General features: G+C 35.9%; 8 protein-coding genes, 1 long non-coding RNA gene and 3 other non-coding genes across 13 annotated transcripts; 8 read left to right on the forward strand and 4 right to left on the reverse strand.

Annotated features, from left to right (window-relative positions):
- Positions 1–206: 206 nt before the first annotated feature.
- On the reverse strand, positions 207–1,399 carry LOC103316260. The gene is made up of 4 exons (XR_512338.4): positions 1,154–1,399; positions 834–997; positions 525–611; positions 207–320 (listed from the first exon to the last, which is right to left on the reverse strand). It is a non-coding gene; the product is annotated as an uncharacterized LOC103316260 (long non-coding RNA).
- A 67-nt stretch (positions 1,400–1,466) lies between these two features.
- Positions 1,467–3,421, forward strand: LOC100124073 (serine--tRNA ligase, mitochondrial). Its single transcript, XM_001607857.6, has 4 exons — positions 1,467–1,889; positions 1,983–2,713; positions 2,787–2,954; positions 3,045–3,421. Exons 1-4 carry the CDS (start codon positions 1,824–1,826, stop codon positions 3,367–3,369), a joined length of 1,290 nt encoding a protein of 429 aa, XP_001607907.2. The 5' UTR covers positions 1,467–1,823; the 3' UTR covers positions 3,370–3,421.
- A 77-nt stretch (positions 3,422–3,498) lies between these two features.
- On the reverse strand, positions 3,499–7,780 carry LOC100115368 (protein krasavietz). Of its 2 annotated transcripts, XM_008209295.4 has the most exons (8): positions 7,235–7,780; positions 6,669–6,740; positions 5,842–6,122; positions 5,119–5,423; positions 4,786–5,029; positions 4,484–4,703; positions 4,242–4,403; positions 3,499–3,967 (listed from the first exon to the last, which is right to left on the reverse strand). In XM_008209295.4, exons 2-7 carry the CDS (start codon positions 6,727–6,729, stop codon positions 4,252–4,254), a joined length of 1,263 nt encoding a protein of 420 aa, XP_008207517.1. In that variant the 5' UTR covers positions 6,730–6,740; positions 7,235–7,780; the 3' UTR covers positions 3,499–3,967; positions 4,242–4,251. The 2 variants fall into 2 exon arrangements, with proteins under 2 accessions (XP_008207517.1, XP_032456906.1); XM_032601015.1 differs by lacking the exon at positions 3,499–3,967 and having other exon boundaries at positions 4,151–4,403; positions 7,235–7,658.
- A 527-nt stretch (positions 7,781–8,307) lies between these two features.
- Positions 8,308–8,428, forward strand: TRNAL-CAA. The gene is made up of 2 exons: positions 8,308–8,345; positions 8,384–8,428. It is a non-coding gene; the product is annotated as a tRNA-Leu (tRNA).
- Positions 8,429–9,388: 960 nt separating this feature from the next.
- TRNAL-CAA lies at positions 9,389–9,515 on the forward strand. The gene is made up of 2 exons: positions 9,389–9,426; positions 9,470–9,515. It is a non-coding gene; the product is annotated as a tRNA-Leu (tRNA).
- Positions 9,516–10,446: 931 nt separating this feature from the next.
- TRNAE-UUC lies at positions 10,447–10,518 on the forward strand. The gene has a single exon. It is a non-coding gene; the product is annotated as a tRNA-Glu (tRNA).
- A 410-nt stretch (positions 10,519–10,928) lies between these two features.
- Gr11 (gustatory receptor 11) lies at positions 10,929–12,343 on the forward strand. The gene is made up of 4 exons (NM_001190508.1): positions 10,929–11,879; positions 11,981–12,052; positions 12,118–12,207; positions 12,281–12,343. Exons 1-4 carry the CDS (start codon positions 10,929–10,931, stop codon positions 12,341–12,343), a joined length of 1,176 nt encoding a protein of 391 aa, NP_001177437.1.
- A 1,976-nt stretch (positions 12,344–14,319) lies between these two features.
- On the forward strand, positions 14,320–15,723 carry Gr12 (gustatory receptor 12). Its single transcript, NM_001190509.1, has 4 exons — positions 14,320–15,276; positions 15,346–15,417; positions 15,486–15,575; positions 15,661–15,723. The coding sequence occupies exons 1-4, from the start codon at positions 14,320–14,322 to the stop codon at positions 15,721–15,723; spliced, it is 1,182 nt and encodes a 393-aa protein (NP_001177438.1).
- Positions 15,724–15,864: 141 nt separating this feature from the next.
- Positions 15,865–17,322, reverse strand: Gr13 (gustatory receptor 13). The gene is made up of 5 exons (NM_001190510.1): positions 16,677–17,322; positions 16,345–16,604; positions 16,171–16,245; positions 15,998–16,090; positions 15,865–15,924 (listed from the first exon to the last, which is right to left on the reverse strand). The coding sequence occupies exons 1-5, from the start codon at positions 17,320–17,322 to the stop codon at positions 15,865–15,867; spliced, it is 1,134 nt and encodes a 377-aa protein (NP_001177439.1).
- Positions 17,323–17,569: 247 nt separating this feature from the next.
- On the forward strand, positions 17,570–19,056 carry Gr14 (gustatory receptor 14). The gene is made up of 5 exons (NM_001190511.1): positions 17,570–18,241; positions 18,307–18,567; positions 18,644–18,715; positions 18,807–18,896; positions 18,976–19,056. Exons 1-5 carry the CDS (start codon positions 17,570–17,572, stop codon positions 19,054–19,056), a joined length of 1,176 nt encoding a protein of 391 aa, NP_001177440.1.
- A 481-nt stretch (positions 19,057–19,537) lies between these two features.
- On the forward strand, positions 19,538–21,567 carry LOC100124071 (E3 ubiquitin-protein ligase TM129). The gene is made up of 5 exons (XM_001607854.6): positions 19,538–19,930; positions 20,254–20,503; positions 20,581–20,770; positions 20,854–21,048; positions 21,131–21,567. The coding sequence occupies exons 1-5, from the start codon at positions 19,726–19,728 to the stop codon at positions 21,401–21,403; spliced, it is 1,113 nt and encodes a 370-aa protein (XP_001607904.1). The 5' UTR covers positions 19,538–19,725; the 3' UTR covers positions 21,404–21,567.
- On the reverse strand, positions 21,425–26,678 carry LOC100124069 (RNA polymerase II 140kD subunit-like). The gene is made up of 13 exons (XM_008209300.4): positions 26,521–26,678; positions 25,784–26,185; positions 25,552–25,706; positions 25,325–25,483; positions 24,801–25,212; positions 24,474–24,741; positions 24,050–24,397; positions 23,792–23,983; positions 23,496–23,718; positions 22,852–23,313; positions 22,602–22,791; positions 22,120–22,531; positions 21,425–22,050 (listed from the first exon to the last, which is right to left on the reverse strand). The coding sequence occupies exons 1-13, from the start codon at positions 26,537–26,539 to the stop codon at positions 21,765–21,767; spliced, it is 3,528 nt and encodes a 1,175-aa protein (XP_008207522.2). The 5' UTR covers positions 26,540–26,678; the 3' UTR covers positions 21,425–21,764.
- Positions 26,679–26,725: the final 47 nt, after the last annotated feature.

Consider the following 26,725-nt stretch of genomic DNA (forward strand, 5'->3'; position numbering starts at 1 on the left):
TGTACCGGTGACCGCGCTTTGGTTGGCGTGACGTCATTTCGATCGTGAAGAGAATAAAATGAAAATTAATCATTTTTTTACCTTTTTTGTTATAATCTATAATTTATAAACAGAAAAAAGTACGGTAGCTTTTAGATTTTTTATTTATTTATTCAGATTTGGTGGAAAATTGAAGCCTGTGCGAAGAGGAAATTAAAAACTTAAGGTTTTATTTTCGATTAACTTTTATTTATTTTGACAAATACAAATCAAAATTGTCGTTTGAAATCATCTTTCGTTTCTGGTACATACTTGGCAAGTCTCTCTTGACAAAGGAGCATCTGTAAACATACGTTACTTATATTAGATAAATGAAAATATACATGAAAATAAAAAATGTTAATTAAAATATTCCATCAGAGTCAAGAGTCATCTGTTGAACAACGAAGTATTTTACTTTGTTGCCCTCAGGTGAAGAAATTCTAGCATCATGTTGATTCTTTTTTTAATAAAAACAAAATATAAAATATTGTTTGTAAACCAACCTGTTCATAATGATTGTTGCATAGCAAAATGCTTGTTTGTACCAGCTATTTCAGACATGGGTATGTAAAGTTCTGCCAAAACTTTGTCTGAAAAAAGTCAATTTTTTGTTATTTCTATGATAGATGAATAGAATATAAGTTATATTGAATTGAATTTTAATCAGAGTCAAGTTTCATCTTTTGAACAATAAATTATAATAATTTTATTGTCCTCAGGTGAAGAAATTCGAACATCATATAAAATATATATTTTTCTACAGAAGCTATCAAATAGTATTAAATTAAACGAACATCAATATCAAAACTAACCTTCATAAGTCTGGTTTAATTGCTGGATTTGAGTTGTAGCAAAAAGGATTTTTTGCTTTGATAATGCATTATTCAGGTTGGGTTGACGATTTGAGCAAATATCAAGTATTCGTGTAAATCCATTTTACGAATTCGCTAGTAACAGTCTCAGCCATTATGGATTTCTGTAAATAATAACAAACAGTTAAAATCGGGTATCTTTAATAAATAAAGTATTTTGTTTTCGTAGAGAAAAGGACGCATTGCACACTTATTTTTTCTGTGAGAAATATTAAAATAAACAAAAATACTAAATGTAAATCAATGTTCAAATAGTTTACCTTTTTGTGCAACTTTCTCGCGAAGAAAAATGGATCGGATTCCTTCATATTTTCCGGATTTCAATGAGTATGTTTCGTAGATCGTTTATTATAGCTTGAGAAAATGCGTGCAAACATGGAGCAAACCTATTTAACCTACAGGCCCACAGCACGTTGCCTGATGTTTTGGTGCAACTGAACTAAAATGACTGTCCGCTGTCGCATACCACAGTTTACGGTATTTGTCTGTCATTATGTGTGTAACTTAAATACTTTCAAATAGCGGGAAAGTCAAAAAATTCAAAATTCAAAATTAATATTCAATTTGAAAAAATATTTTATCGACAAAGTGTCTAGCGCAACTCACAAGAAAAAAATATATAAGTATTGCATTATTGCAACTCTATTACTCAAATAAAATAAAAATATTACAGTAAATCGCGTTTTATCAGCGCCATATTGACGAACACCCCCCACTTTCCGATCTCGATTCACGCATGCGAGCTTTGAGTTATAACAGCTAGTGCAGTTTATACATTACAGTTTGGCTGATTGCAGTCTCTCTGCAACATTAAAATTTTTGTAATATAAGCCGATATATTTATTGACAGATGCATTGAAATGTGCAAGAGGTTAAAGTGAATCCTAAACTCTCTTAGGTGAACTGCACATAAACAAGCACAAGTCCATAATGAGAAGAGCCAGCAGACAACTTTTGAGAATTTTAAATTCTAAGAGGTTTTATTCCCAAGATGCAGTATGTGTTTATTTCACGTTTTTATATTGTTGCTCAAAAAGATGATTTAAATATTAATTTTAACTGATTAATGATTAATTTTACTTCTGTCAGCTGGAAAAGAAAGTCATGCCAATTCTGGAAACAGAGATTCACTTACCAAAACCTGAATACAATGTGGAATTTCTTTGTAATCCATTGAACCGAGACTTGATTGCCAAGAATATTTTAAAAAGAAAAAACTCTGGGAACATAGACAAAGTGCTCGAGTTGCATCAGAGTTTGCATTCTCAAGAGGAATTCATCAAAGAGTTGAGCAAAATTCCCAATTTGACAGATCCTAATGTACTTGAATATGCAGACAATGAACCTTGCATTCTTAGGGTACAAGGAGACCAACCAAAGTATAGTTTTGAACCTCATGAATTCTCGCAACTGGCAGCCAAATTGAGATTGTTGAGAACTGATCGCTTGGGACCAGTAACTGGATCTCGAAGTTACATTCTTTTAGGAGACTTGGCTGAGTTAGAGCAAGCTCTCATTACTTATACTTTGAAGGAACTGTTAAAACATAATTTTAAGTTGGTTTCTGTGCCTGATATTTTGCCCTCACAAGTAATTGAGAGATGTGGATTAATTAGTGATGGGGAAAGAAAACTTGTTTACGTAGTTGAGCCATATTATGGAGATGACTTGAGTCTCTCTGGAACTGCAGAAATGGCACTAGCTTATAAGTTATCAAATACAGTTTTGCATGAAAATGAGTTACCATTGAAACTTGCTGCAGTAAGTAGGTGTTACAGGGCAGAAGTTTCTAATTTACTTGAAGAAAGAGGTATTTATAGGTAAGAAATTATTTGGGTCTTTGATTTGACACTATTTATGGAACATCCAGTTCATATGTTTGCTTTATTTCAGAGTCCATCAATTTACTAAAGTTGAAATGTTCATTTGCTCCAAGCAAAATGAATCTGTACAGATTATGGATGAAGTTGTAGCGATCCAAGAAAAGCTTTTTGGTCAATTAGGATTACATTATAAAGTATTAGATATGCCTCCAAATGAATTAGGATCACCAGCTTATAGGTACTCTTTAAAATTCTTTGTCTTCATTGAAGGTATAGTTAGATATTTGTTAAAAAAAAATTGTTTAAATCAACTATCACTTTTTTATAGAAAAATTGACATTGAAGCTTGGATGCCAGGTAGAAAACAGTTTGGAGAACTTTCTAGTTGCAGCAATTGTACTGATTATCAAGCTCGTAGACTGAATATTAAATATCAAGATAAGAATGAACAAATTATGCATTCACACACTTTGAATGGAACTGCATGTGCAGTGCCCCGTATGCTTATTGCTATTTGCGAAACCCATCAGCTAGAAGATGGTAACATTGCAGTACCAGAACAATTGGTGCCTTACATGAATGGAAAAACTGTCATAAAAAAACAGAATGTAGCAGAAACTAAGCAGTTTAAAGGCAAACACAAATCGAAATAAAGTACAAAATTTGTAGATTAATTGTAAATAAACAAACTTGTACAATCAACTACATCGTCCAATTATAAATATTATGCGAAACCAAAATAAATAGGGTTTAAGCTGCTTTAAATAAGAGATAACCATAAATATCAAACATCACCTGACAGTATATTTTTATAAACTGATACAATTATTATACAAATTAAGTAAGGGTTCTGAAAAGTGTACGTACACAGGCATAGTTTGTTTTCTTCGTTATTCTGCATACTCTTTGTAGTGGAGTTATAAAAATCGTAACACAAAATATTTTTCTTAACGTAATACAATTCAGAGACATTGCAAATTTACAATCATCTTTCACGCTATCATTATAAGTACCCTCTATCAGCATCAATGATTCGCAATTTCAATAGTTTATTTATTCATCGTCTTTAAAAAATCAGGTGCTTGTTCAAATACGGAACTTTGTACGTCCTATTTCTGTTCCATTTTCAGAAGTCTCAATAAGTTGTCTTAAAACAGAGGGTTTCATATCAAGCTTCTTCCAAAAATTAGTTTTGTCATTTTTGGACAGAATACTGGATTACTGTGTCCTGGCAATGTTGCTTGAATGTATCTAAAACAAGTATCACATGATCGTTATTACTAACATCTTGATTTTATAATTTAATAAATAGTTAATTAACAAGACTAATGATGCTAATATTAGATGAGAAAAACAAAATTGAAGTAACTTAGAAACGATTTTTTTCCGATTATCATGATTCATGATAGAAAATAAATTTATGATGACCGTAAGTTTTCAATATAGAAAATATTTTTATTGGATTGCATGATGAAAAGAAATCAGAAGAAAGTATCAAGTTTTACACAAATCAAACTTTCAGTACTTTAAATTTATTAGTCATCGTCCTCTCCAGATTCGGACTCTTCTTCCGCATTTTGCAACCATTCAATGAACTTTTTCATTTGGTCCAAAAAGAGCATTTTGCCTTTAACTGAATGCCCATCTTTGTACCACCTCAAGATCACTTCTTCTGAAACTACGTCCGCTGTAACAAATAGATTAAATTGCATGTTACTACTTTGTTTTATCAAATTTTAATACAAAAAACAAAAGAAATATACATACTTTTGTAGAAGAGTAAAACAATTTTTTGGAAGACTTTCATGAAGTTCATATTCTCATAGCAGAATTCTTGAACTTTAAGAATCAGAGCAAGCTCAGATTTGGCAGTGTTTGCGAATGCGCCAAACAGTGGTGTGTAAATCTTTAAATGTTTCAGTGCTTGTTCGGCGACTAACTCTTCCTTTTTGTTCCATTCCGCTTGACCCATCACTACATTCCAGATCTGTAAATTTTTCCTAATGTAGTATTCCACACAGAACAAAGCATTTCAACTAGTATAAATGTTCAATATAATAATTAATTACCAGTCCAATGATGTCGTGTTCAGGAATATTGCATCGTTGAGCCATTTCTTTGAGATCGCTTACAATATCTTTGATGGGTTTCTGATCAGCCAGGTCGTCCAAGAGTAAATCTTGAAGATCGCGTTTGGCCTCTTGACTTGCTTGAGCTTTGTGGAGTTTCACAATGTCGGCCAAATCAGCATTCTCGAAAACGGATCTGAAATACTCATCTGTCCTTTTGTTTGGTGGCACAAATTCCATCAGCCTGTAAAAAAACAAATAGATCAAGTTATAATTATATTTGGGTTATTTTTGGAAAGCATTTATAGTATAGTTATTTTCACTCTGTATTACCTTCCTTCAATGCCTCCTTTCTTGAGTGCAGTCATCAGACTGGGTAGGCCTTTTTCTTGTTTCCACGTAACAAAGACCTCCAGAAGGAAATCTAATGCGAGATTATCCTTAACAAGATGTTCGTTAATGAGAACAGAAAGCACAGTTGGTGGTACAGCTCCATTGGAAATCCATAAAGCAGTCATTCTTGCTAATTTGATTCTTTCTGCTGGGGTGAATCCTTTCATGAAAACAAGCACCTTCTTCATTTCCTCTTCAAACATCTTCTCCAAGTATTTGTACCGACGCGTGAGTTTAAGGAAGACCTGAAAAAATTCAAGGAATACTTTAGAATTTTTTTGGTTTAATCACGCAATTATCACATTCACACAGTAGCTATACATATTTCATATAAATATCATTTATTATACTGTAAAATTGAATGAAAAAATTGCTCGGAGAAACAAAGAAAATTGATTATCTAATCTTTTTAAATTAATTGGTTCATTGAACTTTCTTATCAAGACATCTCAAAATGTTTGTTGTATAGTTGTAAAAGTAAGATTGTGTGCAATAGAATTCCAAAGCAAAAACAGACTTTTTACATAGATATTATATAAATAAGCAGTAACTCAAGATATCTTGCTTTCATAAAATTGTTGTACAACCAAAGTAATATATAAGTTAAGCTTTGTTTCACACATAGCGTGCACAATGACTCATAAGGTAAAGAGTAGCTTATACCTGCTCAAAATTGCGCATGGACTCCATATCCTCCGGCTGTTCGAAGACGCAAGCTGTTGTTTTGACTGGTTTGTCTCCATCTTGAGCGATGAATCCACCTGGTACCAGAAGACCACCAGCGATTAAAATGTCAAAGAGGACTTCACCGTAGCGACGGTAGTCCAACTTGGAGCCAGCCGTGTCCAAATACTTTGAGATGGCTTCTAAGTCGTTACCGGCCTTTTCAAGACCAGAAATGACCGCGTCGCGAAATCCAGTTGGATCATACTTTTCTTTTTCATCTGCAATAACAAACAAGCAACAAGTTGAGCAACGATTCGCATTGCAAAAGACGACGCGTGCGACGATGGCAGATTCCGTTGCTCCGATATAATTACACTATATGCAATACGCATAATGTAGGCACGACAGCAGCGTGCTAAAGTATAAATGGCAAAAAGAAAAAACGGAGCGAAATAGTACGCATAGCTATTGCGCTGCGTGTGTGTACATATATACATATTGGCAATTCGTACGTTCACCGGAACCGTTATTCTTCACGCGGAGACAATAAATAAAAGTAAAAGATCGTCTACACATACAGCCTGAGTAAGTGTATAAGCAGGCGCTCCAACCTAAATGAGCCAAAGAGAGCGTGTGGCGAACGCAGATTTTTCCAAATCGGAGCATCGAAAATCGCCATCGGACACGACATCCGATACATTAGTCGTATACGGCTAACGCACGTCAGGCATGAAATGCGAAATCGGACCGCAACGCGTGAAGAGAGAAAAAAATGAAGAACATGATCAGCTTATTCATACATAAAACAAGCTTGGCCAACTCACCTCTCTTTCGGGTCTTTATGCGTTGACCTGACAACACTGGCTTTTCTATTTTTTGACTCATACAATATCCCTCTGAAAAATACAAAAATAAAAGCAGACGATTACAAGAGGTGCCAGACGAAAATAAGGAATATCATAGATTGCGCCTGTACTCGGAGCGACTCCCCCAAAACGAGCACGAGGACGTTTCGTCCTTCAAGCCTCGTTCGGAGTGCAACGCGCGGCCAGCCGTCTTTCCAACTCCACGAGCCAACTCATTCCCAAGACTCGACGACGCAGGTATCCTCGTGTGTTCTCTCGTGAACGCGACATCGAAAAAACATCGGCTTCCAGCCGAAAAAGTCGAGTCTTCGGTAAAAAGGAATCCCGCACGAGAGGTTAAGGTCGAGTCCGCGAGGCCACGATGGCCGATAGGCGCGCGAGAGACGGAGTCATACGGCTGGCTGCTGGTGCGAGTGAGAGAAGAGTAGCTATATAGGAAGGCAAAATCCGCGGCATCACGCCGTGTGCGCGGATTATCGTTCCCCGAGCGAGCTGTGTACACTCGATAGTATTGCTTTACTCACTTTATAACAACGTACGAGCTAATAAACCTCCTCCGGAGTAATTGCCCGCAACTGCTGCTCTCTTGTCTCTTGGCCTCTTGCGAGGATGTTGTTCGGCGCGATGTACGGCGGCGACTTTGCTTTCTCGAACGCACCGACGACTCTCTCTCTCTCTCTCTCTCTCTCTCTCTCGCTTGCTCTTTCGTCTGTCGTCGCTGGTCACGGCATTCACACGCACACACGCAAACGTGCGCACAAGTACACGGGCGAGAGAGCGCGCCGAAAATGGGGGACGTGTGTGGCGTTGCGTCCTGCGTCCCTCGACGACCTGGGTTCGTCTGGCGATGCTAGAGCGACGCGCGGAGCCGGTCTGCTGGATACTCGGATTTCGCTGGATTTTGACAAGGCCGATTTTGGGAAACGCGGCGGAGCCCGAGGTTACGGGAGGATGTTAGAAATTAGCTGTGGAGAACATCGTTTCGAATTCGGAGAGCTTGAAATTGGTCAGGCAGATTTTCACCTGAGCGGCCACGATCTTCAAGGCGAGTGAGTCTATGTTCGAAGTGAGGGATGACGCGGGGGAGGGGAAAAGGGGGGACGCTCTGGCAGCAGCTGCTGGATCTGACGTCACGGGAAGTCACGTATCGGCGTGGTGCCACGTGAAATTTTGAATTTCAAGATGCGAGGTGTGCCGCTGTGACCGAGAATTTTTTTGCGCGATAATTCAGTAGTTGTTTTTAAGACCCGTTGTTGGAATAAGGATGTCGTTGTCTGTATAGGTCCCTGTTGTATTTGCTACATATATCGAAATAAATTCGTACGGATACTTCCACTGTAGCCGGCACATCCCAGCGTTTCGGCTCACAGATCGCGCTGAACTCGCAGACGCGCGATTGGTCTATTCCGTTGGAACGAGGAAAGAAGCTATTTTTAACTATGATAAGAGCACGCGTCGTTTCTCTGGAATATTTCGCAAGCAAGAAAATTATTTCAATTGTGATTTGCGATGCTTCCAAGTGTAATTATGTACCAGATTATTGTAGTTCGAGAAACCACGGCTTTTGTAGCGCTTATTCGTGGTTGACGAGCACAATGTCAGGATGGCCGAGCGGTCTAAGGCGCCAGACTCAAGGTTCATTTCCTTCTCGGCTAAACACCGAGTTCTGGGCATTCTGGTCCTCTCTGAGGGCGTGGGTTCGAATCCCACTTCTGACAAATTTTTTGCTTTTTTTATTCTAAAAATTTGAAGTTGCCCTAGTGGAAAAAAAATTTAATAAATTCTAATAAATTGTAATAAAACGTAAAAAATGTAAGGAAATGTAAGAAACTGTACCTTTTTGTGGATTTCGGACCTTTTTTCTCATACGTTTTTGTACACTTTCTTACATTTTCAGATTTGTTAACTTTTTTTTTACATTTTATTACATTTTATTACATTTTATTACATATGTTATTTTACCGCCTAATATAGTCAATATATTTTTTACATTTTGTTATACTTTTTTACCTATTGTTACATTTGTCATTTCAAAGAAGAGACCCCATGAAATCCTGGATCAATGGATTTGTAATAAATTGTAATAAAACGTAAAAAAGGTCCGAAATCCAACAAAAACGTTCAAAATGGTATGATTTGTTACATTTTCTTATATTTTATTACACTTTATTACATTTTTTATTTTCACTAGGGTGGTTTCAATGTTTAGTGTAATGATAAAAAACCGCAATCGTGATTAAAGGCAAGAATTTTGAGTTTTATGCTGATATTTTAGTAACAAGTACTCTGATTTTGCGTCGTCGGATTATTTAAACTTGCCGAATGGGCTTCTTTTATAATTTGTTTTTACGAAAGATATTTTTGAGTTCCTAAATTTTGTTCTAGCTGTGACAGGTATTTTAGTATTATTTTTTACTATTTTTAGTAATAAATATAGCTACAGTAGCTCTTAAATTGTCATTCACATACTTTGTTTTAGCATTGTAAATATTCAGTCAATAATTATTCATTTAATTGATTCTCATTTAGAAAATTTCAAATAAAATAGAGAAAGTGTTGTTGGGTCATAGAAATCGTTAGTTCAAACTGTTACTTTGATTTCTATCAAGTGCGACTTAAATAATAGGATAAATTATGCAACTTCAGTCAGTGATTGATAGAATTACTTATAAATATATGTCAGGATGGCCGAGCGGTCTAAGGCGCCAGACTCAAGGATTATATAATACCTTCTCGATTAGACATCGAGTTTCTGGGCATTCTGGTCCTCATCTGAGGGCGTGGGTTCGAATCCCACTTCTGACAAATTTTTTTATACTTTAATACAAAGATTATTTTCTCTTGAAATTTTATGTGTCTTATATATTGGGCAATTTATATAAACGATTTTTAGAATATCGATGCTTTCAACTCATCTTTGTACGTACATGTTCTGCGTTTATGTTTTAATCGTATGTAAGTTAAATCTTAAACAAAGAACTTAATGAGTTATAAGCAATGGACAAAATATAGACAACAATGAAAAATATTTATGTTTGAATGTGACATTCAACCAAGATGCTATAATAAGTATACTTATATATTTTCGAGATTTGCAAACTTTAAATAATTTTGTCCAAGCAATCAAACTAACCGGTGCGCCAGCAGTAGAAGGCTCGTTTAAACGCCCTCTGACAGAACTTAAATGTACGAGTTAATACTATGTTAAGCTATGTTGGTAAATTGGGTATTTATCATATCGACTGAGCTTCGGCATCTGCAAAGGGTAATTGGCATGTCGACGCAAAATTGGTACCCCTAGCGATAGATAGCTTTGCAAAGCTATGAAAAGTATGATAATCAGGCGACAAAATAGATCACAGATCCAAAGCAGAAAGTAAAGCTTTTGTAACCTAAAGATACAATAAATTAAGCAAATATTTTAAAAAATTTATCGTTTTGTGCATTTTCCATAGCTTGATAGTAAACAAGTTTAAACTTCCCTAACATACTAGGTGACCTTATTAAGCGTTTCAGCTGCAGTGGTAGCGCCACCAAGCGGGACTTTGACATCTCACTATCGTGTTTCCAATAGTGGGTTAAGAAAATATTCTATATACTGTTCTAAAAACTGTATCTTGATCGATTTATACTTTGCTTTTCTAAAAATATGTTTTTTTTAATTGATATCTCTATTATATAACCTCAAAGGTATTCATTTTTCGTTATCAATGTAAAAGAGTATCACTCAAATAACTCCCGTATGGTCTAGTGGCTAGGATACCTGGCTTTCACCCAGGAGGCTCGGGTTCGATTCCCGGTACGGGAATTTTTTTTCAAATTTGATATTACGCATTACATGGTTTTTAATAATCATATTTGTAATTTTATTTATGCATTTTCTTAACAAAATTTAATTTATTTCCATGATAGGATAGATATACCATTATTATTTGTCAGTAATGCTATTTCAAATGCTTATTATAAAAGAAGAATTCATCTTACAGACTTAGCAAGTTATAAAATTAAATTATAATAATTCTAGACGATTATAGAGTATTTCATAGTATACGTGTTATTGCAATACTATTGATTATTTAACTTACCATAACATAAACTGATTAAGTTCATTAGAACCGGTGTCCACATTATCGTATTAAAATGTTTCAGAGAAATATTCATTTGACGTGAATGCATGGTAATCTATATTGTGAATTATATTAATTATATCACACAACGATGAAAACCACAATAATTAATTGTATTTTAATAAAATGCGTTTTCTACTTTATGAAATTAATAGGCGTTTGTCCTTTTGTTCTTGACAAAAAGGAAATTCTGAAAAGTTCTACTTCTGGAAAAATGTACAATCTTTTACTTATAGTGTCTTATATTTACAGTTATGTGATTGTTATAAAATGTAGGAGAAATCTGCATTATTCTGAAGAAACTCAACTTGGAATCATTATTGATATGATTGGAATCACTTTAAAATATTCAGCAGTTATAGTGTGCTGGTACACTTTAGCAGTACATCAGACCCAAGTGAAGTCTATCATTCAACATTTAAAAGTTATTGCAAATAATCAAACAATGCTTGCTTCAAAATGTCGAAGAGAAAAGATAAATAATGAATTCAAAACATTTAGATATGGTTTAATTGTGATAAATATTCTAGGTCTTACCATTTTAACACAGAATAATTTTATTAACAACTATTATAAAAATTGCACAACGGATTTTACCTTCACGTTATTCGATATTTTTCAGATTGTTATTTACAATGTTATTTTCATATTTTTGAGAATCGTTTTGTACACACAAGAAAATTATAGAATTATAAACAAAGCTTTAAATAAATGTACTAATTATAATGAATTAGACAATGTTAATGTTACGTATGATACGATACTATCTTTGAAGAAACTTCAATCTGCAGGATTAGCCCATAAAAATATTTCGGATCTACTTGAAAATATTGTAGATTTTTTCAGATTACCTGTTTTGCTTATTATTACTGCAGTTTTCGTGCAAATTCTAATCGATGTCCATTTAATACTATATTTTATAAAGACAGAGAACTGGAACCACATAAAGTATTATTCTCTGATACACTTATTAATTACATTTGCAATCAGAGTTTCAGCAACATATTTTATTTGTAGCATATCAGACTCAACAGGCATTGAAGTAATTCGATAATTAGTTTTTGTGTAATATGCACAATTTTAAATAAATTGCAAATATAATCTATGATTCATAACTCTAATGATAAAAATTTCTAATTTTAGGGAAATAATACAAAAAATATTATAAACGTTATATTAAATAAATGGCGGTTTACAAAATCTCACAAAAATTTAGTAAGTTATTTGGTTTGAATATTATATTTACTTCAAAAAATTGGTACTTATTAACAATGTTTTAGGCAAAAATGTTTATTTTTAATCTACATGAACACAAAATTCAGATTTCGCTTTATGGATTGTTCAATGTCGACTATAGTTTATTAAAGAATGTATGTTTATGTATTTATTTATTTAAATGCAAATTTCATTTTTTAATTATTTAATGTAGTATGTTGTCTACAGTTGTGCAGTTCAACCATAATGTATGTTATTTTCATGTTTCAACTTGATGGGATAATTAAGTAAATGATAGAACACTACGATATCGATAAGACTTTACAAGATTTACTGCGTTGCATAAATTGAATTTAATAAATGTAACGCTTGAAAACTACGTGTAAATTAGTTCCAGAATGTTCTAGAGTAAATTTTTTGTAAAATTATTAATTCCAAACTAATAGATATTGATTCTTTCTTTGTGCTTGACAACAATATCTTCGTTCTTTTCCTAAGTTTACTGTACAATACTAAGGAATCATATATTCCTACTTTAATATATTTCTTACGAACGTCATGAAATCGATCTGTAAAAATTGTTCAGTTATACTTGTTATATACTACTATGAAAAAGTACTTGGCCTCTGTCCATTTATATTAAATGATGAAAATGGGTTTCACTCATCGAAATTTGGAAAAACTTACAGTGTTATATTAAGCATATTGTACGCTTTTTGCTGTATTACTTCAATCTTTTATAGACTTAATATACGATTTCCAGATGAGAATGAACTTAAAATTCTTATAGACATATTTGGAATAATATTTAAATCTAGTGCCGTCATAGCTCTTTGGCTATCCCCTGTGTATTTTCAAAAAAAGCTTCAAATAATTTTCGATCGATTAGAATACGTATCGCAAAACGAAGAAATTCTATTTAAAAAAGAAACGAATAAAGCTTCAAGACATACGTGCTATAAAATTAAACGTTATTTTTTAGTAGTCAACATTTTGTTCTATATTTTAGTTCTTGCCGAGAATTTTTTGCGAAGAGAATATAAAGCATTCCTGACCCAAGCGAATCTTTGGATTGCATATAACTTTCCTCATGTCGTAATTTACAATGCTCTTTTTGTTTTTATCGAAGTGATGATGTTCTTAAGGAAAAAGTTTAAAAATTTGAATAAGTACTTGATTGAAATTTGTGAAACATCTGATTATGAAACGACAATGATTTCACAAAAGCTTAATACAGTGGGTTGTTTTCACGAAAATTTGACAGATATAATTGAAAATTTTGCAGATTTATTTAGTCTATCAATATTGTTAATAATGATTACGACATTTATACAGATGGTCGATGATTTCTACACTATTTTTTATTTCCCTCAGAACCGGGATGAGTGGCAATTAATTGATGTTGGCTCGTTCTTATCGACCTTGTGTCTTTTTGCATTTAAAATTTCCTTCTTGTACTTTATTTGTGGTGTTTCAGATGCAGCATGTGGACAAGTAAACTATATTTTTATTCTAATTTGATGACGGAACATTTTTAATATGTTCCGCTCAAAATTAAGAGAAAATATCGTGATACTTTTTACAGGCAAACCGTACTATACAAATTCTCGATAATATTTTGAACAACTGTTACCAAGATAAAGCATCTAAAAATGTGGTAATAAGAATTAGATTTTATGTGTATGTAATAATTATTTTTTTTATAGTATTTATATAAAATTGACTTCTTAATTTATTTTAGATGAAGCGATTACTTTTGCAGTTGTATCGCCGAAAAACTAGTATTTCCATTTTAGGATTATTTAAACTTGATTGGTTTTTATTAAAAAATGTAATTTTATTTTCCGACATTATAGCAAAACAAAACCATCAGATTATTACATAAAAATTTCAATTTCAGACTTTATGCACTGGTATGATGTATCTCATATTTATGTTGCAAATTGATGACTTAATTGTCTTGTAGTATGGTATTTTTAGAATGTGTTTTATATCGAAAATCAGCATCTAAAGAACCCTTTTTATAATCATAATGCAATCGATGAAAGATATAAAGTGTGCTGACGTTACGGAAGTTACTCTTGTTAATAGAAAGATAACGTCTGTTTCAAGTAAATATTATTGCAGATGGTGTGTAATACTTTAATAATATTAAAAATAGATTGTGAAATGCTTGTTACATTTACGCGTTTCATTCTTTAGTTCTTATACTTTACGAATACTAAATCATTACTACTTGCGGCTATTGTTATTTTTTTGCCAAAGTTATGAAGAAGGTTAATGGCATTCACATTATAAAAACTTTATATTTTTATGAAAAACTTATGGGTCTTTGTCCATTTATACTCAGCAATAAAATAGTGATAAAATTTTCATACATAGGAGCTGTCTACAATCTACTAATTACTCTAATATACACATACTATTTTATACTAATCATAGGTTTGAGATTTGAACTTCATTTAACACGAGAGTCAACGTTAAGCATTGCTTTAGATGCTTTCGGCTTAGCTTTTCAGTATTGCTCTATCGTATCAGCTTGGCTAACGCTAACATTCCGTCAAGAGTGCTTAAAAAAAATTCTTGTTACTTTTGCAAAAGTTAACCTTTTAGCGAATAATTTATCAATGACTTTGACTCGATATTGTTTGAGAAAATTACAATACATTGCGGTACGATTAATGCTGATAAATTTAATGTACATCGTCATATTTCTATCAGAGCACTACTTGTTAAAAACTTACAAAAAATTTGAAGAGCATGCCAGTACTTGGATTTGGTTCAATCTTCCTAAGCTTGTTATTTACAACATATTTGGCATTTTTATCGAACTAATGATTATTTTACAACAAGATTACAGAGCTTTGAACAAAGTGATTTCCTATTCTTTTTCTGAAAAAATTGATGCCACTTCATTCTGCAATTTTTCAGAATCTCCTGGGGTGATTTCGAAGAAACTCTGCACTATAGCTGAATTTCACGAAAACTTATCTGATATTTTAGAATACACAACAAATTTGTTTAGTTTACCACTTCTTTTTGCATTACTTGCCTCATTTCTACATTTGACTTTAGATTCTTACATAGTTTACCAACATTTACTATCGAAAAGAATGTGGGAGTTTAATGACTTTAGTTCATATGTAATCTGTCTTGTATGGATATCAACCAAGATCTTGGGCTTTTATTTTCTCTGCAGTGTACCCGACTCTACGTCAGCAGAAGTATATCTTTTAGTTAAAAAGAATTAGTAAAAATAATAAAAACACCTCAATAATTTATTACATTTTTAGGCAAATCATACCGTTATTATTCTTATTAAGATAATAAATAATTGCTATAAAGTAAGAAGTTGCAGAGATATGGTAATGATTAAATGAATTAATTTGACTCAGATTAAATAATGGTTCAAGCTGACATAACACATTTTTAGATGAAGAAATTAATGCTACAGTTTAAACAAAAAAAGAACTATGCTTCGCTTTATGGTCTTTTCAGTCTTGATTATTATTTATTTAAAAATGTAAGTGTTTGAAAAGTTAGTATTATAGTATCATCAACCGTTATATTCAAGTTTCTGTTGCTCAAAGTGCAATTTTATTTTGTAGATTATGAGTACATCCGTCATGTTTCTAGTCTTTATGTTCCAACTTGATGATTTAGTAACCTAATCGCAGAGGTATGTTTGTGATCTAGTCAAGATTTTTTTATTATTATTTATTAATGTATACAATAGTTACCAATTTTTAAGAAAATAAAATTTAAGTTTTTTTTTGTAACTTATTTCCTACGTCGAACTTAAAAATTTGCAGTCATTTAAGATGCTCAAGCTGGATCATGAATACAATATACATAGTAGACGTTGTTAAAATCTTTGAATAGTAACAATAATAAAAATAACACAGGCTGCAATAAAATATTCCTCTGAAATTATTATATACTTACACTCTGAAAACACTTGAAGTCTAGAATAAAAACTCCGTAAACCGATATTTCAAGATTAGTTTGGTATAATATAGTTAAAAGCCTGGCTATCCTCTAAAAAAGGCAATAATAATTGCATTTTTTTAAAATCTAATTTGTATGGCTTATATTATTAAATAGATAAATAATTGAACCTTATTATTAGATGTAAGATCATTCTCCCTAACCGCCTTAAGCATTCTGTGTATAAAAATGGATTTTTTATTCGCCTGTGATCAAATAGAATTTATATAAATTTTATGAAATTATAGAGTTTGAATAATAGTCATAATAAACAACACGCCATATAAGTTGGGAAGTCATATTACCTCCTCAGAAACAGCTGCTGGCAGTGCACACAGAAAATAAAGAATTAATATTTTTACATTTAACCAAATCATGATTGACGTAAAATCTAAAAAATCTAGTAAACTCCAATCTCCGTTGAATTTCAAAAATAAATAAATACGGTACATATTTGATGACAAATGTATAAAATTATGCACAATTGTGCTGCCGACCATAAAACTATAGAATCCTACGAAATCATCAACGAGTTCGCTCAAAATTTTATGCAACTGTCCGATATCTAGTGAAACAAAATCATCTTTAGAAATTATATTAGTTTATTTAACATAAGAACAAATTTTTTGCACAGTACCTTGAATTTTATCATAACTGGACGAAGATTGTTGGAATAATAGGTTCAATTTTGCAAAACTTTTCCTAAAAAAAATCATTGTTTCACAAAATACAATAATCAAGTTGTAAATTACTATTTTTGTAGATTGGTAAGCTATCCAAAATCTAATACTCAATAAATAATTGTCAAATAACAATCTCAAATGATCCACCGTACAGATGATAAAGAAACTAATACCAACTATAGTTAATTTTCGCCCCAAGGATATGATATTCATATTAATGTCAAATGTTTTACAATGTTTCACGTTGATATCGTATAATCGTAAATCGATAGCTTTTAACTTTTCATAAAATTTTACCAGACACTTTTGTCGAAAAGCTACGACTAGTAGACAGCTGATAATATTTAAGTTTTCAAGCCCATCTGCAATCATATCAACTATTTGGGCTACCACAGTTTCTTTGGGCAAAACCAACGTCATTCGTTTTTGGAAAGCAATAATAGACATAAAAATATAAGCAAAGACCAAACATAGATTGAAAAATAGGCCCAAATAAGAGAATATCGGATTGCCATTGATATCCAAGAATAATGGAAATAATCCAATAATCCTTAAAAAACAACGTACAAATAATTTTGTATACGTATGTCGCGACTGCATATCCACAAATATTTATATTCATGAGTGAAACAATTTTAATCAAATGGACTGCTATGATGGGACTTCATCAATAAAATTGTGCAAACTATTAATAAATATTAATCAACCCATTCCTTTAATATTACTGTTTAACTTCAGATAAGAACGACCGGTTAGAATATAAATCAATAACTTCAAAGCTCGTTTATGTACGTTTAGTAATAAATCATTCGTTTAAGTTCATACACACTATCTGCGTATCGTCAAAATGAAAAAAACTTTATACGTTTGCGTGTATTACTTTGTTAAAATATTAGGTTTGTGCCCATTTACTCGGAAAAAAGGTAGATTCGTAAAAGTATCTCACGTGGGAATGTCTTACAACGTATTAATAACCATACTGTACTCTAGAGCTTTTGTCAAAGCCATTCAAAATCGGCACAGCATCAGACTATCTCAAGAGACACCTTTGGCAGTTATCATTGATACCTTTACACACGTACTGTCTTACTCAACCATAGTATCGTCGTGGCTGGTATGTGCCTTTCGTCAAAAAATTTTTATCAAAGTCTTCCAGTCGTTCAAAAACGTGGAAAATCTAGAAAATGATCTGTTACCTTCGATGCATTGCTCGAAGAATGGCTTAGAAGAGAACTTGAAAGAGTTTCGTGCACGTTTTATTGTTGTAAATTTAATATGTATCATCTTCACCGGCAGTACTGTAGTTATAATCTCGATGTGCGAGGATATGAAAAATCAGTCCTGGTTTTGGTTCATTTACAATATTCCAATCAACGTGACTTTCAACGTCGCATTTATTCTGACGGAATTCATGAGATGTCTTCGAAAACATTACAAAATTATAAATAGAGAAGCATCAAAGTTAGCCCGAAGTAGAAAAAGGAGTTTTGCTCGCATGCCTATGGCGTTTTCTAAAAAAGTAAATTTATATAATTGTTATAAATTTATTACTATATCAGAAATTGAGCAAGATTAATTTTATAGCTTCAAACCATTGGCCGCATCCATTCTGACTTGACTGAACTTGGCGAAACCGTCGTAAAGCTCTTCAGCTTACCTGTACTCATGACAGTGCACGGACATAGCGCTAATATAATTCTAGCTATTCACGGACTGTATCGTATTTTGAAAAGCGACCAAAGCATGGGAGGACCTTGTGTCTTATATGCTCCTACAGTTAAATTTATGATTTACAGCATTATTATTTTTTTTATATGCAGCATACCGGTGTCCACTTGTAATGAGGTATTAACTGATCTCGAAATGTTATACTGTATAGCGCAAAGATTTCTTTTACACAATTTTTTCGTTGTATTTTTAGGCTGATAAAACTTTGAGGATTATTGGACAAATTCCATACGAATGGCACGAAGAAGAAATGCATAACAAAATGGTAACAACTAATGTACTTTCAATCGCGTTCGGTTAGTGCAAAATGAATTCTTTTTGCTTACTTCAATTATATTGATTGCTTTTCTTTATAGATAAAGAATCTGATGTTTCAATTATATCAAAAAAGACTGCAAGTATCGATTTTCGGATTTTTTAATTTGGATTACAGTTTATTTAGAAATGCAAGTATACATCTACAATCCATTTTTAAACAAACAAAAATATTATTTAAAGGCGATTGAAATTGATATAACTTTTTAGGTTTGGATTGTAATCATCATGTATCTTATTTTTGTGTTACAACTTGATCCAAGCTCCTTCATTTTTGCGATACTCAAATGATATTTTTAATGAGATAACAACATAACATATATGCAAATATTTGGTTTAAATAAATAAATATTTTCATACGAATTATTTTACCCCTTTATAGCATACAGGTACAGCTTGCGTGTAAAATTATCGATTACTTATAAAAACGTGCAAAACTCCATTAAGATAATGTTATTGATTAAACTAAACGCGTATCATTTGAAAAAATATTAATCGAGCCATTCGATTAATGCATTCAATTTGTCATAATGTGTGCAAATTTCTGCAATAAATAATCCATTTCTATATTTAGTTTCTTATATACTGCTTCCGTGATTCTTATACATTTTAATCTTCTTGTGCATACATCAGAAAAAAAAGCAATACACTATACACCCCCACCAACTACAGATGCAGATATACCTACCGGTATATACCGCATGCGTGTCGATATCTACACGTGGCTCACATATTTAAATGTCCCGCCAACTGCGCATGCGCAGCCAGCAGCTGTATTGTTGGCGCACTCCGTCTGGCTGGACGAAAGATGGACGCCGTTCTGACGTTCCACTTAGCAGTAGTCTTCATTCGCGACGGTTTGTCAGCGAAAAAGTGAAATACACCTCAGTGTCTTCAAAATCTCATTCAACATATCTACGAATCTCAAGACGAATCTTCGTGAAAATTTAAGTTAAGAATATGTCATCGTCCTTCTTCTTCTACTCGCTCACGTACATTCTACTGTCGGCTTGTATCATCTATCCTCCCAATGAATTTGTTTCGGCTGGACTGACCGTAAAGAGTATTTTCGCGGAATTGCTGGGCAGCGAATCTGAAACTTTCGTACAGTACCATATCAGACGGAGTATCGCTACTTTGCTCATCCACTCGGTCATTCCTTTTGGTATGGATCACTACTTGTTTGTTTATTCTGTGAGAGGATTGATTTTTTTTTTGCAATTTTCTGTGATATGTTGTGTTATTTTGGTGTTTGAGATTAGCAGTATGGAAAAAGATGATGTATGTTGATGATCTTTGATTTTGGCACAATAACTGTAATGTAAACATTGAGTTGGGTACCTTTCAGAGGTTATAAGTTTAAAATTTAAAAGGAATCAAACTAAAACATGAAATACTTAATGGTCTTCTAAAAAAAAATCAATATTTTGCAGAATTAGACATGTTTTTCATCTCAAATTTTAATGTGTCATTTGAATTTTTGAACAGGTTACTTATTGGGATTGGTAATGACAGGAAATGTTGATGCGGTTGAAGTTATAATAGGTAATGAAAATCCATGGTGGATGGTCCTCATTGCTTGCTCTCTTGTTGGTCCACTTTTTGCACTGTACAAAGTATTACAATGGTCGTCGAATGACTGGGAAACACATCCTATTGCTCGGAGTCTGGCTGTTTATTGCAATAATAATACAACATGGCTATCCGCAGCATCTGATATAAACATAGAATTTAGAAGGTAAATCTAAAGTATTGATATTTCTTACTAAAGATGAACAATAATAAATATACTCATAATCAAAATTCCAAATACAGGATAGATAAAATTGTCATAGACACAAATAGCATTACAAAAATTGTTGCTACGGATAACTGGATCATTAAAGTTTCACCTTATAAATTATACTTTGCACATCAAAGTGATACAGCTCTAGTTTTAAATAGAAGTGATACACATGCCTTCTCACAAAGTACAAGAACAGAAGTTCAATATGTGAATATAGCAGTATGTACTTACTTGGAAATTTACTCTGTCTTGATGGAGCAATGTAAACAAAAATTTAAACTACCATCAACGTTTTATTACAGGTAATCCCAACAAGAGCAGGTGCTCAACCATTCAACATAAGATTGAATGCCTTGGATTTCAAAGATTTGCAAGACAAGGTATCTCGACCCATTAAAGTCTTGGACAGTGTTGTATTTCACAGAACACTGCTGGACAGATTTATAGACACCTTCAAAGAGCAGATAGCACAAAATCCAGAATACGAAACTGCTCAGGTAATGAGTTACTTTAAATAACCAGCTAGAGAGCGTTTGTATTTATCGAATAAATTTTCATGCACCAATTTTACTTTCTTAGGAGTTAGAGCAATGCGTGGGTTGTATGCAAGCTTTTTCGAACGTCAAACTGAACAAGCTTTGCGCCTTACCAGACGATCTGCTTCAGCCCAACCCTTGCGTTGTTTGCTATTGCCGTCCAATGTGGTGCGTCGACTGTATGGCAAAGTGGTTCGCTTCTAGGCAAGACGAATCCGCGCCTGAAACTTGGCTGTCTTCTAAGTGTACTTGTCCCGTGTGTAGAGCGAAGTTTTGCGTGCGGGACGTGTGTTACGTGAGAGTAACGAATCCGTGATACAGCGAATTTCTCGCTTAGTTTTTATGCATATCGGAGTACTTTTTATTAATATGTATTATAATGATACTGTAAATACTGCCAAAATTTGTACATTTTGCTTGATGCGTGGTTTGAGTGCATTATCGTTAATAAATTATTAATTTTTTACGATTATTACACAATTGCCGCTCTTCTCTCTCTATCAGGTATAGAAGTAGATTCTTTTTTTATAAAAAAAAATATTTTATTCTTTAGTAAACAAATTCTCTTAACATTGCAAGATAATACACATCTATCGTCGCGTTAACATTAAATCTCAAAGTTCAACAATGCAATAGAAAAATATAAGAGTCATCTATCAAGTAAACATACACATCTTTCAATTAATCATAAGGCGAGGCGCGATATTCATCGACATGAGTTCCTGGAACAGTAGTTTCGCCGCGTAAGGCAGCCTGACTTGAGAAATCTGAGTCTTATTTTTGCATCCCTTGCATTCAAAGGTATTGTTCCTAAGATTCGCTATGGCGATCAGTCCGCAAAAGTTGCACACGTGGATCCTATACGGATCCGACACCTCGAACAGACGTTCCCGTAAGAACTGGGCGGCTCCGTGACTGATCTGACAGTCGCGCTCCATCTCACCGAAACGCAAGCCTCCGTCTCTGTGAAATTTAAAGTTATTTAAATTTGTTGCTTTGACTACATAATAATATTTCTGTTCAATATAGTACCTGGCTCTGCCCTCCATAGGCTGCCTGACCAGAATCTGCACAGGACCCCTGGCTCTACTGTGAATCTTATCGTCCACCATGTGCTTGAGCCTCTGATAGTACGTCGGTCCAAGAAAAACCTGAGCATTAATCTTGCGACCGGTGTGTCCGTTGTACATGATCTCGTTTCCACGTAGTTGGTATCCGTACTCCATCAGCAAAGTCGAAATCTTCTGGACGTTGACGGCGTCGTTGAAAGGTGTCGCGTCACCGATCTCACCTTTATTGGCCGATACCTTGCCTTGGATGCACTCGATCAAATGGCCGATCGTCATGCGGGATGGAATGGCATGAGGGTTGATTATGATGTCCGGAGTCATACCCTCGCAGGTGAACGGCATGTCCTCCTGTCGGTATTGAATACCACAGGTACCTGGTTTTATGAAAAGAAATTGAAATCGTTATCGACGATGTAAAAATTTATAAGTCAGGAGTTTCCATACCTTTTTGGCCGTGACGAGATGCGAACTTGTCGCCGATCTGAGGGATTCTGACACTGCGTACGCGGATCTTGCAGAATTTGTAGCCTTCGCTGTTCAGTGTGAGCATCACTTGGTCCACGATTCCGGTTTCGCTGTTGCGTAGAAACGTCGAGGCGTCGCGTTTAGTAAATCGCTTCGTAGAGCTGTCCAACTGAAACCACAGGTTTCATTAGAAAAATTGTAATACATCGATTTTATCGAATCAACTCACATCGTCATCCGTCTCCGGCAGTGTCATAGTCTTGCCAATGATAACGTCGTCCCCGGATACCCTTATCCCCGGTGAAATGATCCCGTCTTCGTCCAACTTATCGTAGATCGCGTTCCTCATCCCCTGACAGGTCTGTCTGTTGGGTTTTTCGAACTGTTCCTCGACGTCGCCCAGTCTCTTCGTCTCCGAGTCTTTGTAAGAGCGATAGAACACGGAACGGAAGAAACCACGTTCGACGGCGCTGGTGTTGAGGATGATGCTGTCCTCCTGATTGTAGCCTGTGTAGCAGAGGATAGCGACGATGCTGTTGATCCCGGCGGGCAGTTCTCGGAATCGAAGGTACTCCATCGAACGCGTGGTTACCAAGGGCTTGTGAGGATAGTAGAGCACGTGGGCTAGGGTGTCCATGCGCACGTGGAAGTTCGTTATGTAGACGCCCATGGCTTGCTTTCCCATGGCACTCTGTGGAGAATTTGGAAGAATTTTTTAAAATAGTCGCTTATTTGTTGATAAAGTGCGAAAGATTATCTAAATCTGTGCGTCTGACTATATCAGGGTACAGTCTACTAATCTTGTGCAAGTAGATGCATGGTGAGTGTAGTCAGACCAGTGTCCTTTAAATAAAATAAAAACGACGTATATACTTGATAGGTGTTCCTTGGACTCTGATTGTGATCGGGAAACGGTATGATAGACGCGCAGACGCCCAGTATCATAGCCGGATGAATTTCGCAGTGGGTGTAGGTCGTGCAGTAAGCGTATTCTTTCTCTTGTCTCAAATCCTCCGGCGACATGGCTATCATCACAGTTTCCTCCTCGAGGGTGTCGATGTACTCGACCACTCCCTGACTCACGAGCTCTTGCCAGCTATTGTTAGAGAAATCGATTTCAAGGCGTATCGAGGGAAAGTTTTTCTCTTCTCTCGATGAAAGATACTCACCCGTCATTGTTGTAGTCCCTCTCCTTCAGCATTTCGATGTGTCTCTTCTTCAGTAGCAAAAGCTGATTCTCCACTATCAGCAGCGGTCTACTGATTCTCCCAGCGTCTGTGTAGATTCTGATCTCCCTGTCTCTGATGTCCCTTACCATGGACACCTCCGACACGATGATGTCCATCTGCCTTCTCAACTTCCTTCGAAAAATATTTAAAAAAAAATTCAAACTTCGATTCACCTAAAAAAAGTCAGAATACACAAACCTGAGCGTAGCCATCAGCTGATCGGGGTCTCGATGAATCCCAACCCAGCATCCGTTAACGAAAATTTTCGTAGCGTCGGCTATTGCACTAGGTGCGATTTCCTCGAGGTTCTCCATGGACCACTCCTCGAGGAACTCGAGTATGGGTGACGGTTGCGAGCCGACGCTGATATAAGCCATGAGGGCGAGGTTCTTGACGAGGCCGACGGCTTGACCTTCGGGCGTCTCTGCTGGACACAACATACCCCAGAGGGTGTTGTGAAGCTGTCTGGGACGGGCCAGTTTGCCATCTCGGCCAATCGGCGAGTTCACGCGTCGTAAGTGAGAAAGCGTTGATGCGAAGGTTAGTCTGCGTATTGAAAAGTAATTTTAGAAAAAAAAAACAAAGACTTATTGGTTTAAGATATTTAAAACGAGGTACAAGCCTGTTCAATACTTGAGACACTCCGGCTCGAGCTTGATGAGCTTTTTTCTGGTCTCCCCAGTTGCCGGTCGCTAAGGAGTACCTCAGACCGTCGGTTATGATTTTCGTTTTTATAGCCAGCTCGAGGTTGAAGTCTTTCCCTCGGTCGATGAACTTTTGCGCGTACATCCTAACCTCCTTCATCAGGTTTTTGAACAAACCTCTGAACAGAAAAGCCAGCAAAGGTCCAGCCAAATCCAGACGCTTGTTTCCGTAGTGATCGCGATCGTCTACGCATATTATAAAAAATTAGCGCTCGATCGAACCCTCAATCACTTAAACTCCATACCTAGTTCCCTGCGACCTAACGACGCCGACAGCAACCTGTGCACCATGTATCCTAAGAAGTAGGCCTTTTTCGTCTCGCAAAAATCGCTGACACCGACGTGCGGCAGCGTCTCTTTCTGCAGAATCTCTCGCGCGTACTTGATCCTCCTCTCCTTCGTAACACCGGGTCTGGCTCCCCTGCTGCCGATGAAATTCAACGCGACGTTCTGTTCCTGGATGACGAATGCCTCGTCCAGCGAGGGCTTGACCATCTCCATCATCTCCGGGTCGTCGAAGTCGTAGATTATGTGCTCGAGGATGTCGCGATCGGCAACGAAGCCGAGTGCTCGGAAGACTATCATTATCGGGATCTCCTGGCGGATGTAGGGCAGGATCGCTATTATGCGTTGGCCGATCGCCGATTTTTTTATCGCCTGAAAATAACAAGATTACTCGAATGTTCGAACGCAGAAAATGAGAAAAAAAAAAAAAATAAGCTCGCAGTGTGAGCCAAACGCGAACGAAGAGAATTGGCACGAGACTTACGGCGCCGCTCTTGGACATCATATTTATCCACAAAGTCGATACCGGTCTCGAGCTGTGCTCCAAGCACGATCGTATTTCAGCTTTGTAAGCGTACTTGCCGTCTTTGATACTGAACACGTACACCGTATTGGTTGCCATTTTCTCCTGGGCAATCAACACCTGTCGAAACAAAACACATCGTAGTTATACGATCTTCCTTTGTTCTCTCTTCTCATTCTTATACGAACCTTTTCCGAGCCATTGATGATAAAATACCCTCCAGGATCCAGAGGACACTCGTTCAGCTCCGTCAAGTCTCGGTCGGACAGCCCGGCGAGCAAGCAATATTTCGACCTCAGCATAATTGGGATCTTGCCAATGAACGTCTTCTGATGCTGCGTCTCTGCAACGGGAATAAAGCCCGCGGCGTAAAGCAACCGAGCGTAACGCGTAACAAAAAAAAAAAAAATATGTATTCACCCGTCGGTTCCTCTCCCTCTTTGATGACAGTCTTGGTGATATCGACGTAGAGCGGCGCCGAGTAGGTGAGGTTCCTGAGTCTGGCCTCGTTGGGCATCATCGGCGAGGGTGCGCCGTCCTTCTCCCAGTGCGTCGGCTTCGACAGGTAGATCTGCTCGAATTTGACGAGGTGTCGCGTGGGTGTCTCGATGTCGCCGGTTCGATGCTGAGCTTCGGCTTGTAAATCGATCTGGGGCGACTCCTCGACGATGCGCTGTACCGACATCTCGATGAACTCGTCGAAGCTGTCGAGCTGCTGGCGAACCAGGCCCTTCTCGTCGAAGTAGGCGTTGATGACGATCCAGCAGGCCTCCTGCCACACCTTCGACGAGATCTCTTCCGAGTCGTCATCCTCGTAGTGCTCTTGAAGACCATTGGTATATTTCGTTTATGAATTATACTCGACGTTCGATTGTTTCGCTCGTCGCCGACGACAAACAAAACAATTAAACCGCGAAAGCGATCGATCGTACGTGGAAATCCTTGAACTTCACTTGTTTCAAATATCCTCTGCGCATATCTATCTAGCTATAAGCCCTCGAACACTCGGACAGCGCATTGTCGTATCGGCTCTAATTTAGCAATGTGGGTTAAGTCGGATTATATACTTTCAAGCGAAGCCGCGCGAATCTGCACTTGGCAATGAGATTTAAAAATAGCGCGCGGAGAAAAGCTCCGAGAGCTTGCGGGATATTTACCTTCCTCCAGAGCGTACATCCTCTCGTCGTAATGCGGACTGTTAGTTGTCGGTCGCAGCGCTTGAATAATGCACAGGTATAGGTGCCAATAAAACACAAGACGAAATCGGGGCCGGACGACGGTGTCGCGTGTGACCGATGCGTCGCGGTGTGTTGTGAAAACTGCCGCACGATTCGCACCGCCGTTGCAGCTTTTTTTACATTC

This window comes from Nasonia vitripennis, chromosome 5, assembly GCF_009193385.2.
Source record: "Nasonia vitripennis strain AsymCx chromosome 5, Nvit_psr_1.1, whole genome shotgun sequence".
Taxonomy (NCBI): Eukaryota; Metazoa; Arthropoda; class Insecta; order Hymenoptera; family Pteromalidae; genus Nasonia; species Nasonia vitripennis.

Bases quoted from the DNA above. Each gene is read 5' to 3' on its own strand.
- LOC100124073 (XM_001607857.6), top strand. From the start codon at position 1,824: ATGAGAAGAGCCAGCAGACAACTTTTGAGAATTTTAAATTCTAAGAGG. The intron at 2,714-2,786 runs GTAAGAAATTAT...GCTTTATTTCAG, and splicing joins GAAGAAAGAGGTATTTATAG to AGTCCATCAATTTACTAAAG. The intron at 2,955-3,044 runs GTACTCTTTAAA...ACTTTTTTATAG, and splicing joins TTAGGATCACCAGCTTATAG to AAAAATTGACATTGAAGCTT.
- LOC100115368 (XM_008209295.4), bottom strand. From the start codon at position 6,729: ATGAGTCAAAAAATAGAAAAGCCAGTGTTGTCAGGTCAACGCATAAAG. The intron at 5,424-5,841 runs GTATAAGCTACT...GAATTTTTTCAG, and splicing joins CCATGCGCAATTTTGAGCAG to GTCTTCCTTAAACTCACGCG. The intron at 5,030-5,118 runs GTAATACAGAGT...GTTTTTTTACAG, and splicing joins AAAGGAGGCATTGAAGGAAG to GCTGATGGAATTTGTGCCAC.
- Gr11 (NM_001190508.1), top strand. From the start codon at position 10,929: ATGAAAACCACAATAATTAATTGTATTTTAATAAAATGCGTTTTCTAC. The intron at 11,880-11,980 runs GTAATTCGATAA...TTCTAATTTTAG, and splicing joins CAGACTCAACAGGCATTGAA to GGAAATAATACAAAAAATAT. The intron at 12,053-12,117 runs GTAAGTTATTTG...ACAATGTTTTAG, and splicing joins CAAAATCTCACAAAAATTTA to GCAAAAATGTTTATTTTTAA.
- Gr12 (NM_001190509.1), top strand. From the start codon at position 14,320: ATGAAGAAGGTTAATGGCATTCACATTATAAAAACTTTATATTTTTAT. The intron at 15,277-15,345 runs GTATATCTTTTA...TTACATTTTTAG, and splicing joins CCGACTCTACGTCAGCAGAA to GCAAATCATACCGTTATTAT. The intron at 15,418-15,485 runs GTAATGATTAAA...ACACATTTTTAG, and splicing joins TAAGAAGTTGCAGAGATATG to ATGAAGAAATTAATGCTACA.
- Gr13 (NM_001190510.1), bottom strand. From the start codon at position 17,322: ATGCAGTCGCGACATACGTATACAAAATTATTTGTACGTTGTTTTTTA. The intron at 16,605-16,676 runs GTACTGTGCAAA...TTGTTTCACTAG, and splicing joins CAGTTATGATAAAATTCAAG to ATATCGGACAGTTGCATAAA. The intron at 15,925-15,997 runs GTAAGTATATAA...TACTATTCAAAG, and splicing joins ACTTCAAGTGTTTTCAGAGT to ATTTTAACAACGTCTACTAT.
- Gr14 (NM_001190511.1), top strand. From the start codon at position 17,570: ATGAAAAAAACTTTATACGTTTGCGTGTATTACTTTGTTAAAATATTA. The intron at 18,568-18,643 runs GTATTAACTGAT...TTGTATTTTTAG, and splicing joins CGGTGTCCACTTGTAATGAG to GCTGATAAAACTTTGAGGAT. The intron at 18,897-18,975 runs GCAAGTATACAT...ATAACTTTTTAG, and splicing joins ATTACAGTTTATTTAGAAAT to GTTTGGATTGTAATCATCAT.
- LOC100124071 (XM_001607854.6), top strand. From the start codon at position 19,726: ATGTCATCGTCCTTCTTCTTCTACTCGCTCACGTACATTCTACTGTCG. The intron at 19,931-20,253 runs GTATGGATCACT...ATTTTTGAACAG, and splicing joins CCACTCGGTCATTCCTTTTG to GTTACTTATTGGGATTGGTA. The intron at 21,049-21,130 runs GTAATGAGTTAC...TTACTTTCTTAG, and splicing joins CAGAATACGAAACTGCTCAG to GAGTTAGAGCAATGCGTGGG.
- LOC100124069 (XM_008209300.4), bottom strand. The intron at 25,484-25,551 runs GTTCGTATAAGA...TTGTTTCGACAG, and splicing joins TCATCAATGGCTCGGAAAAG to GTGTTGATTGCCCAGGAGAA. The intron at 23,719-23,791 runs GTGAGTATCTTT...CTCTAACAATAG, and splicing joins AGGGACTACAACAATGACGG to CTGGCAAGAGCTCGTGAGTC.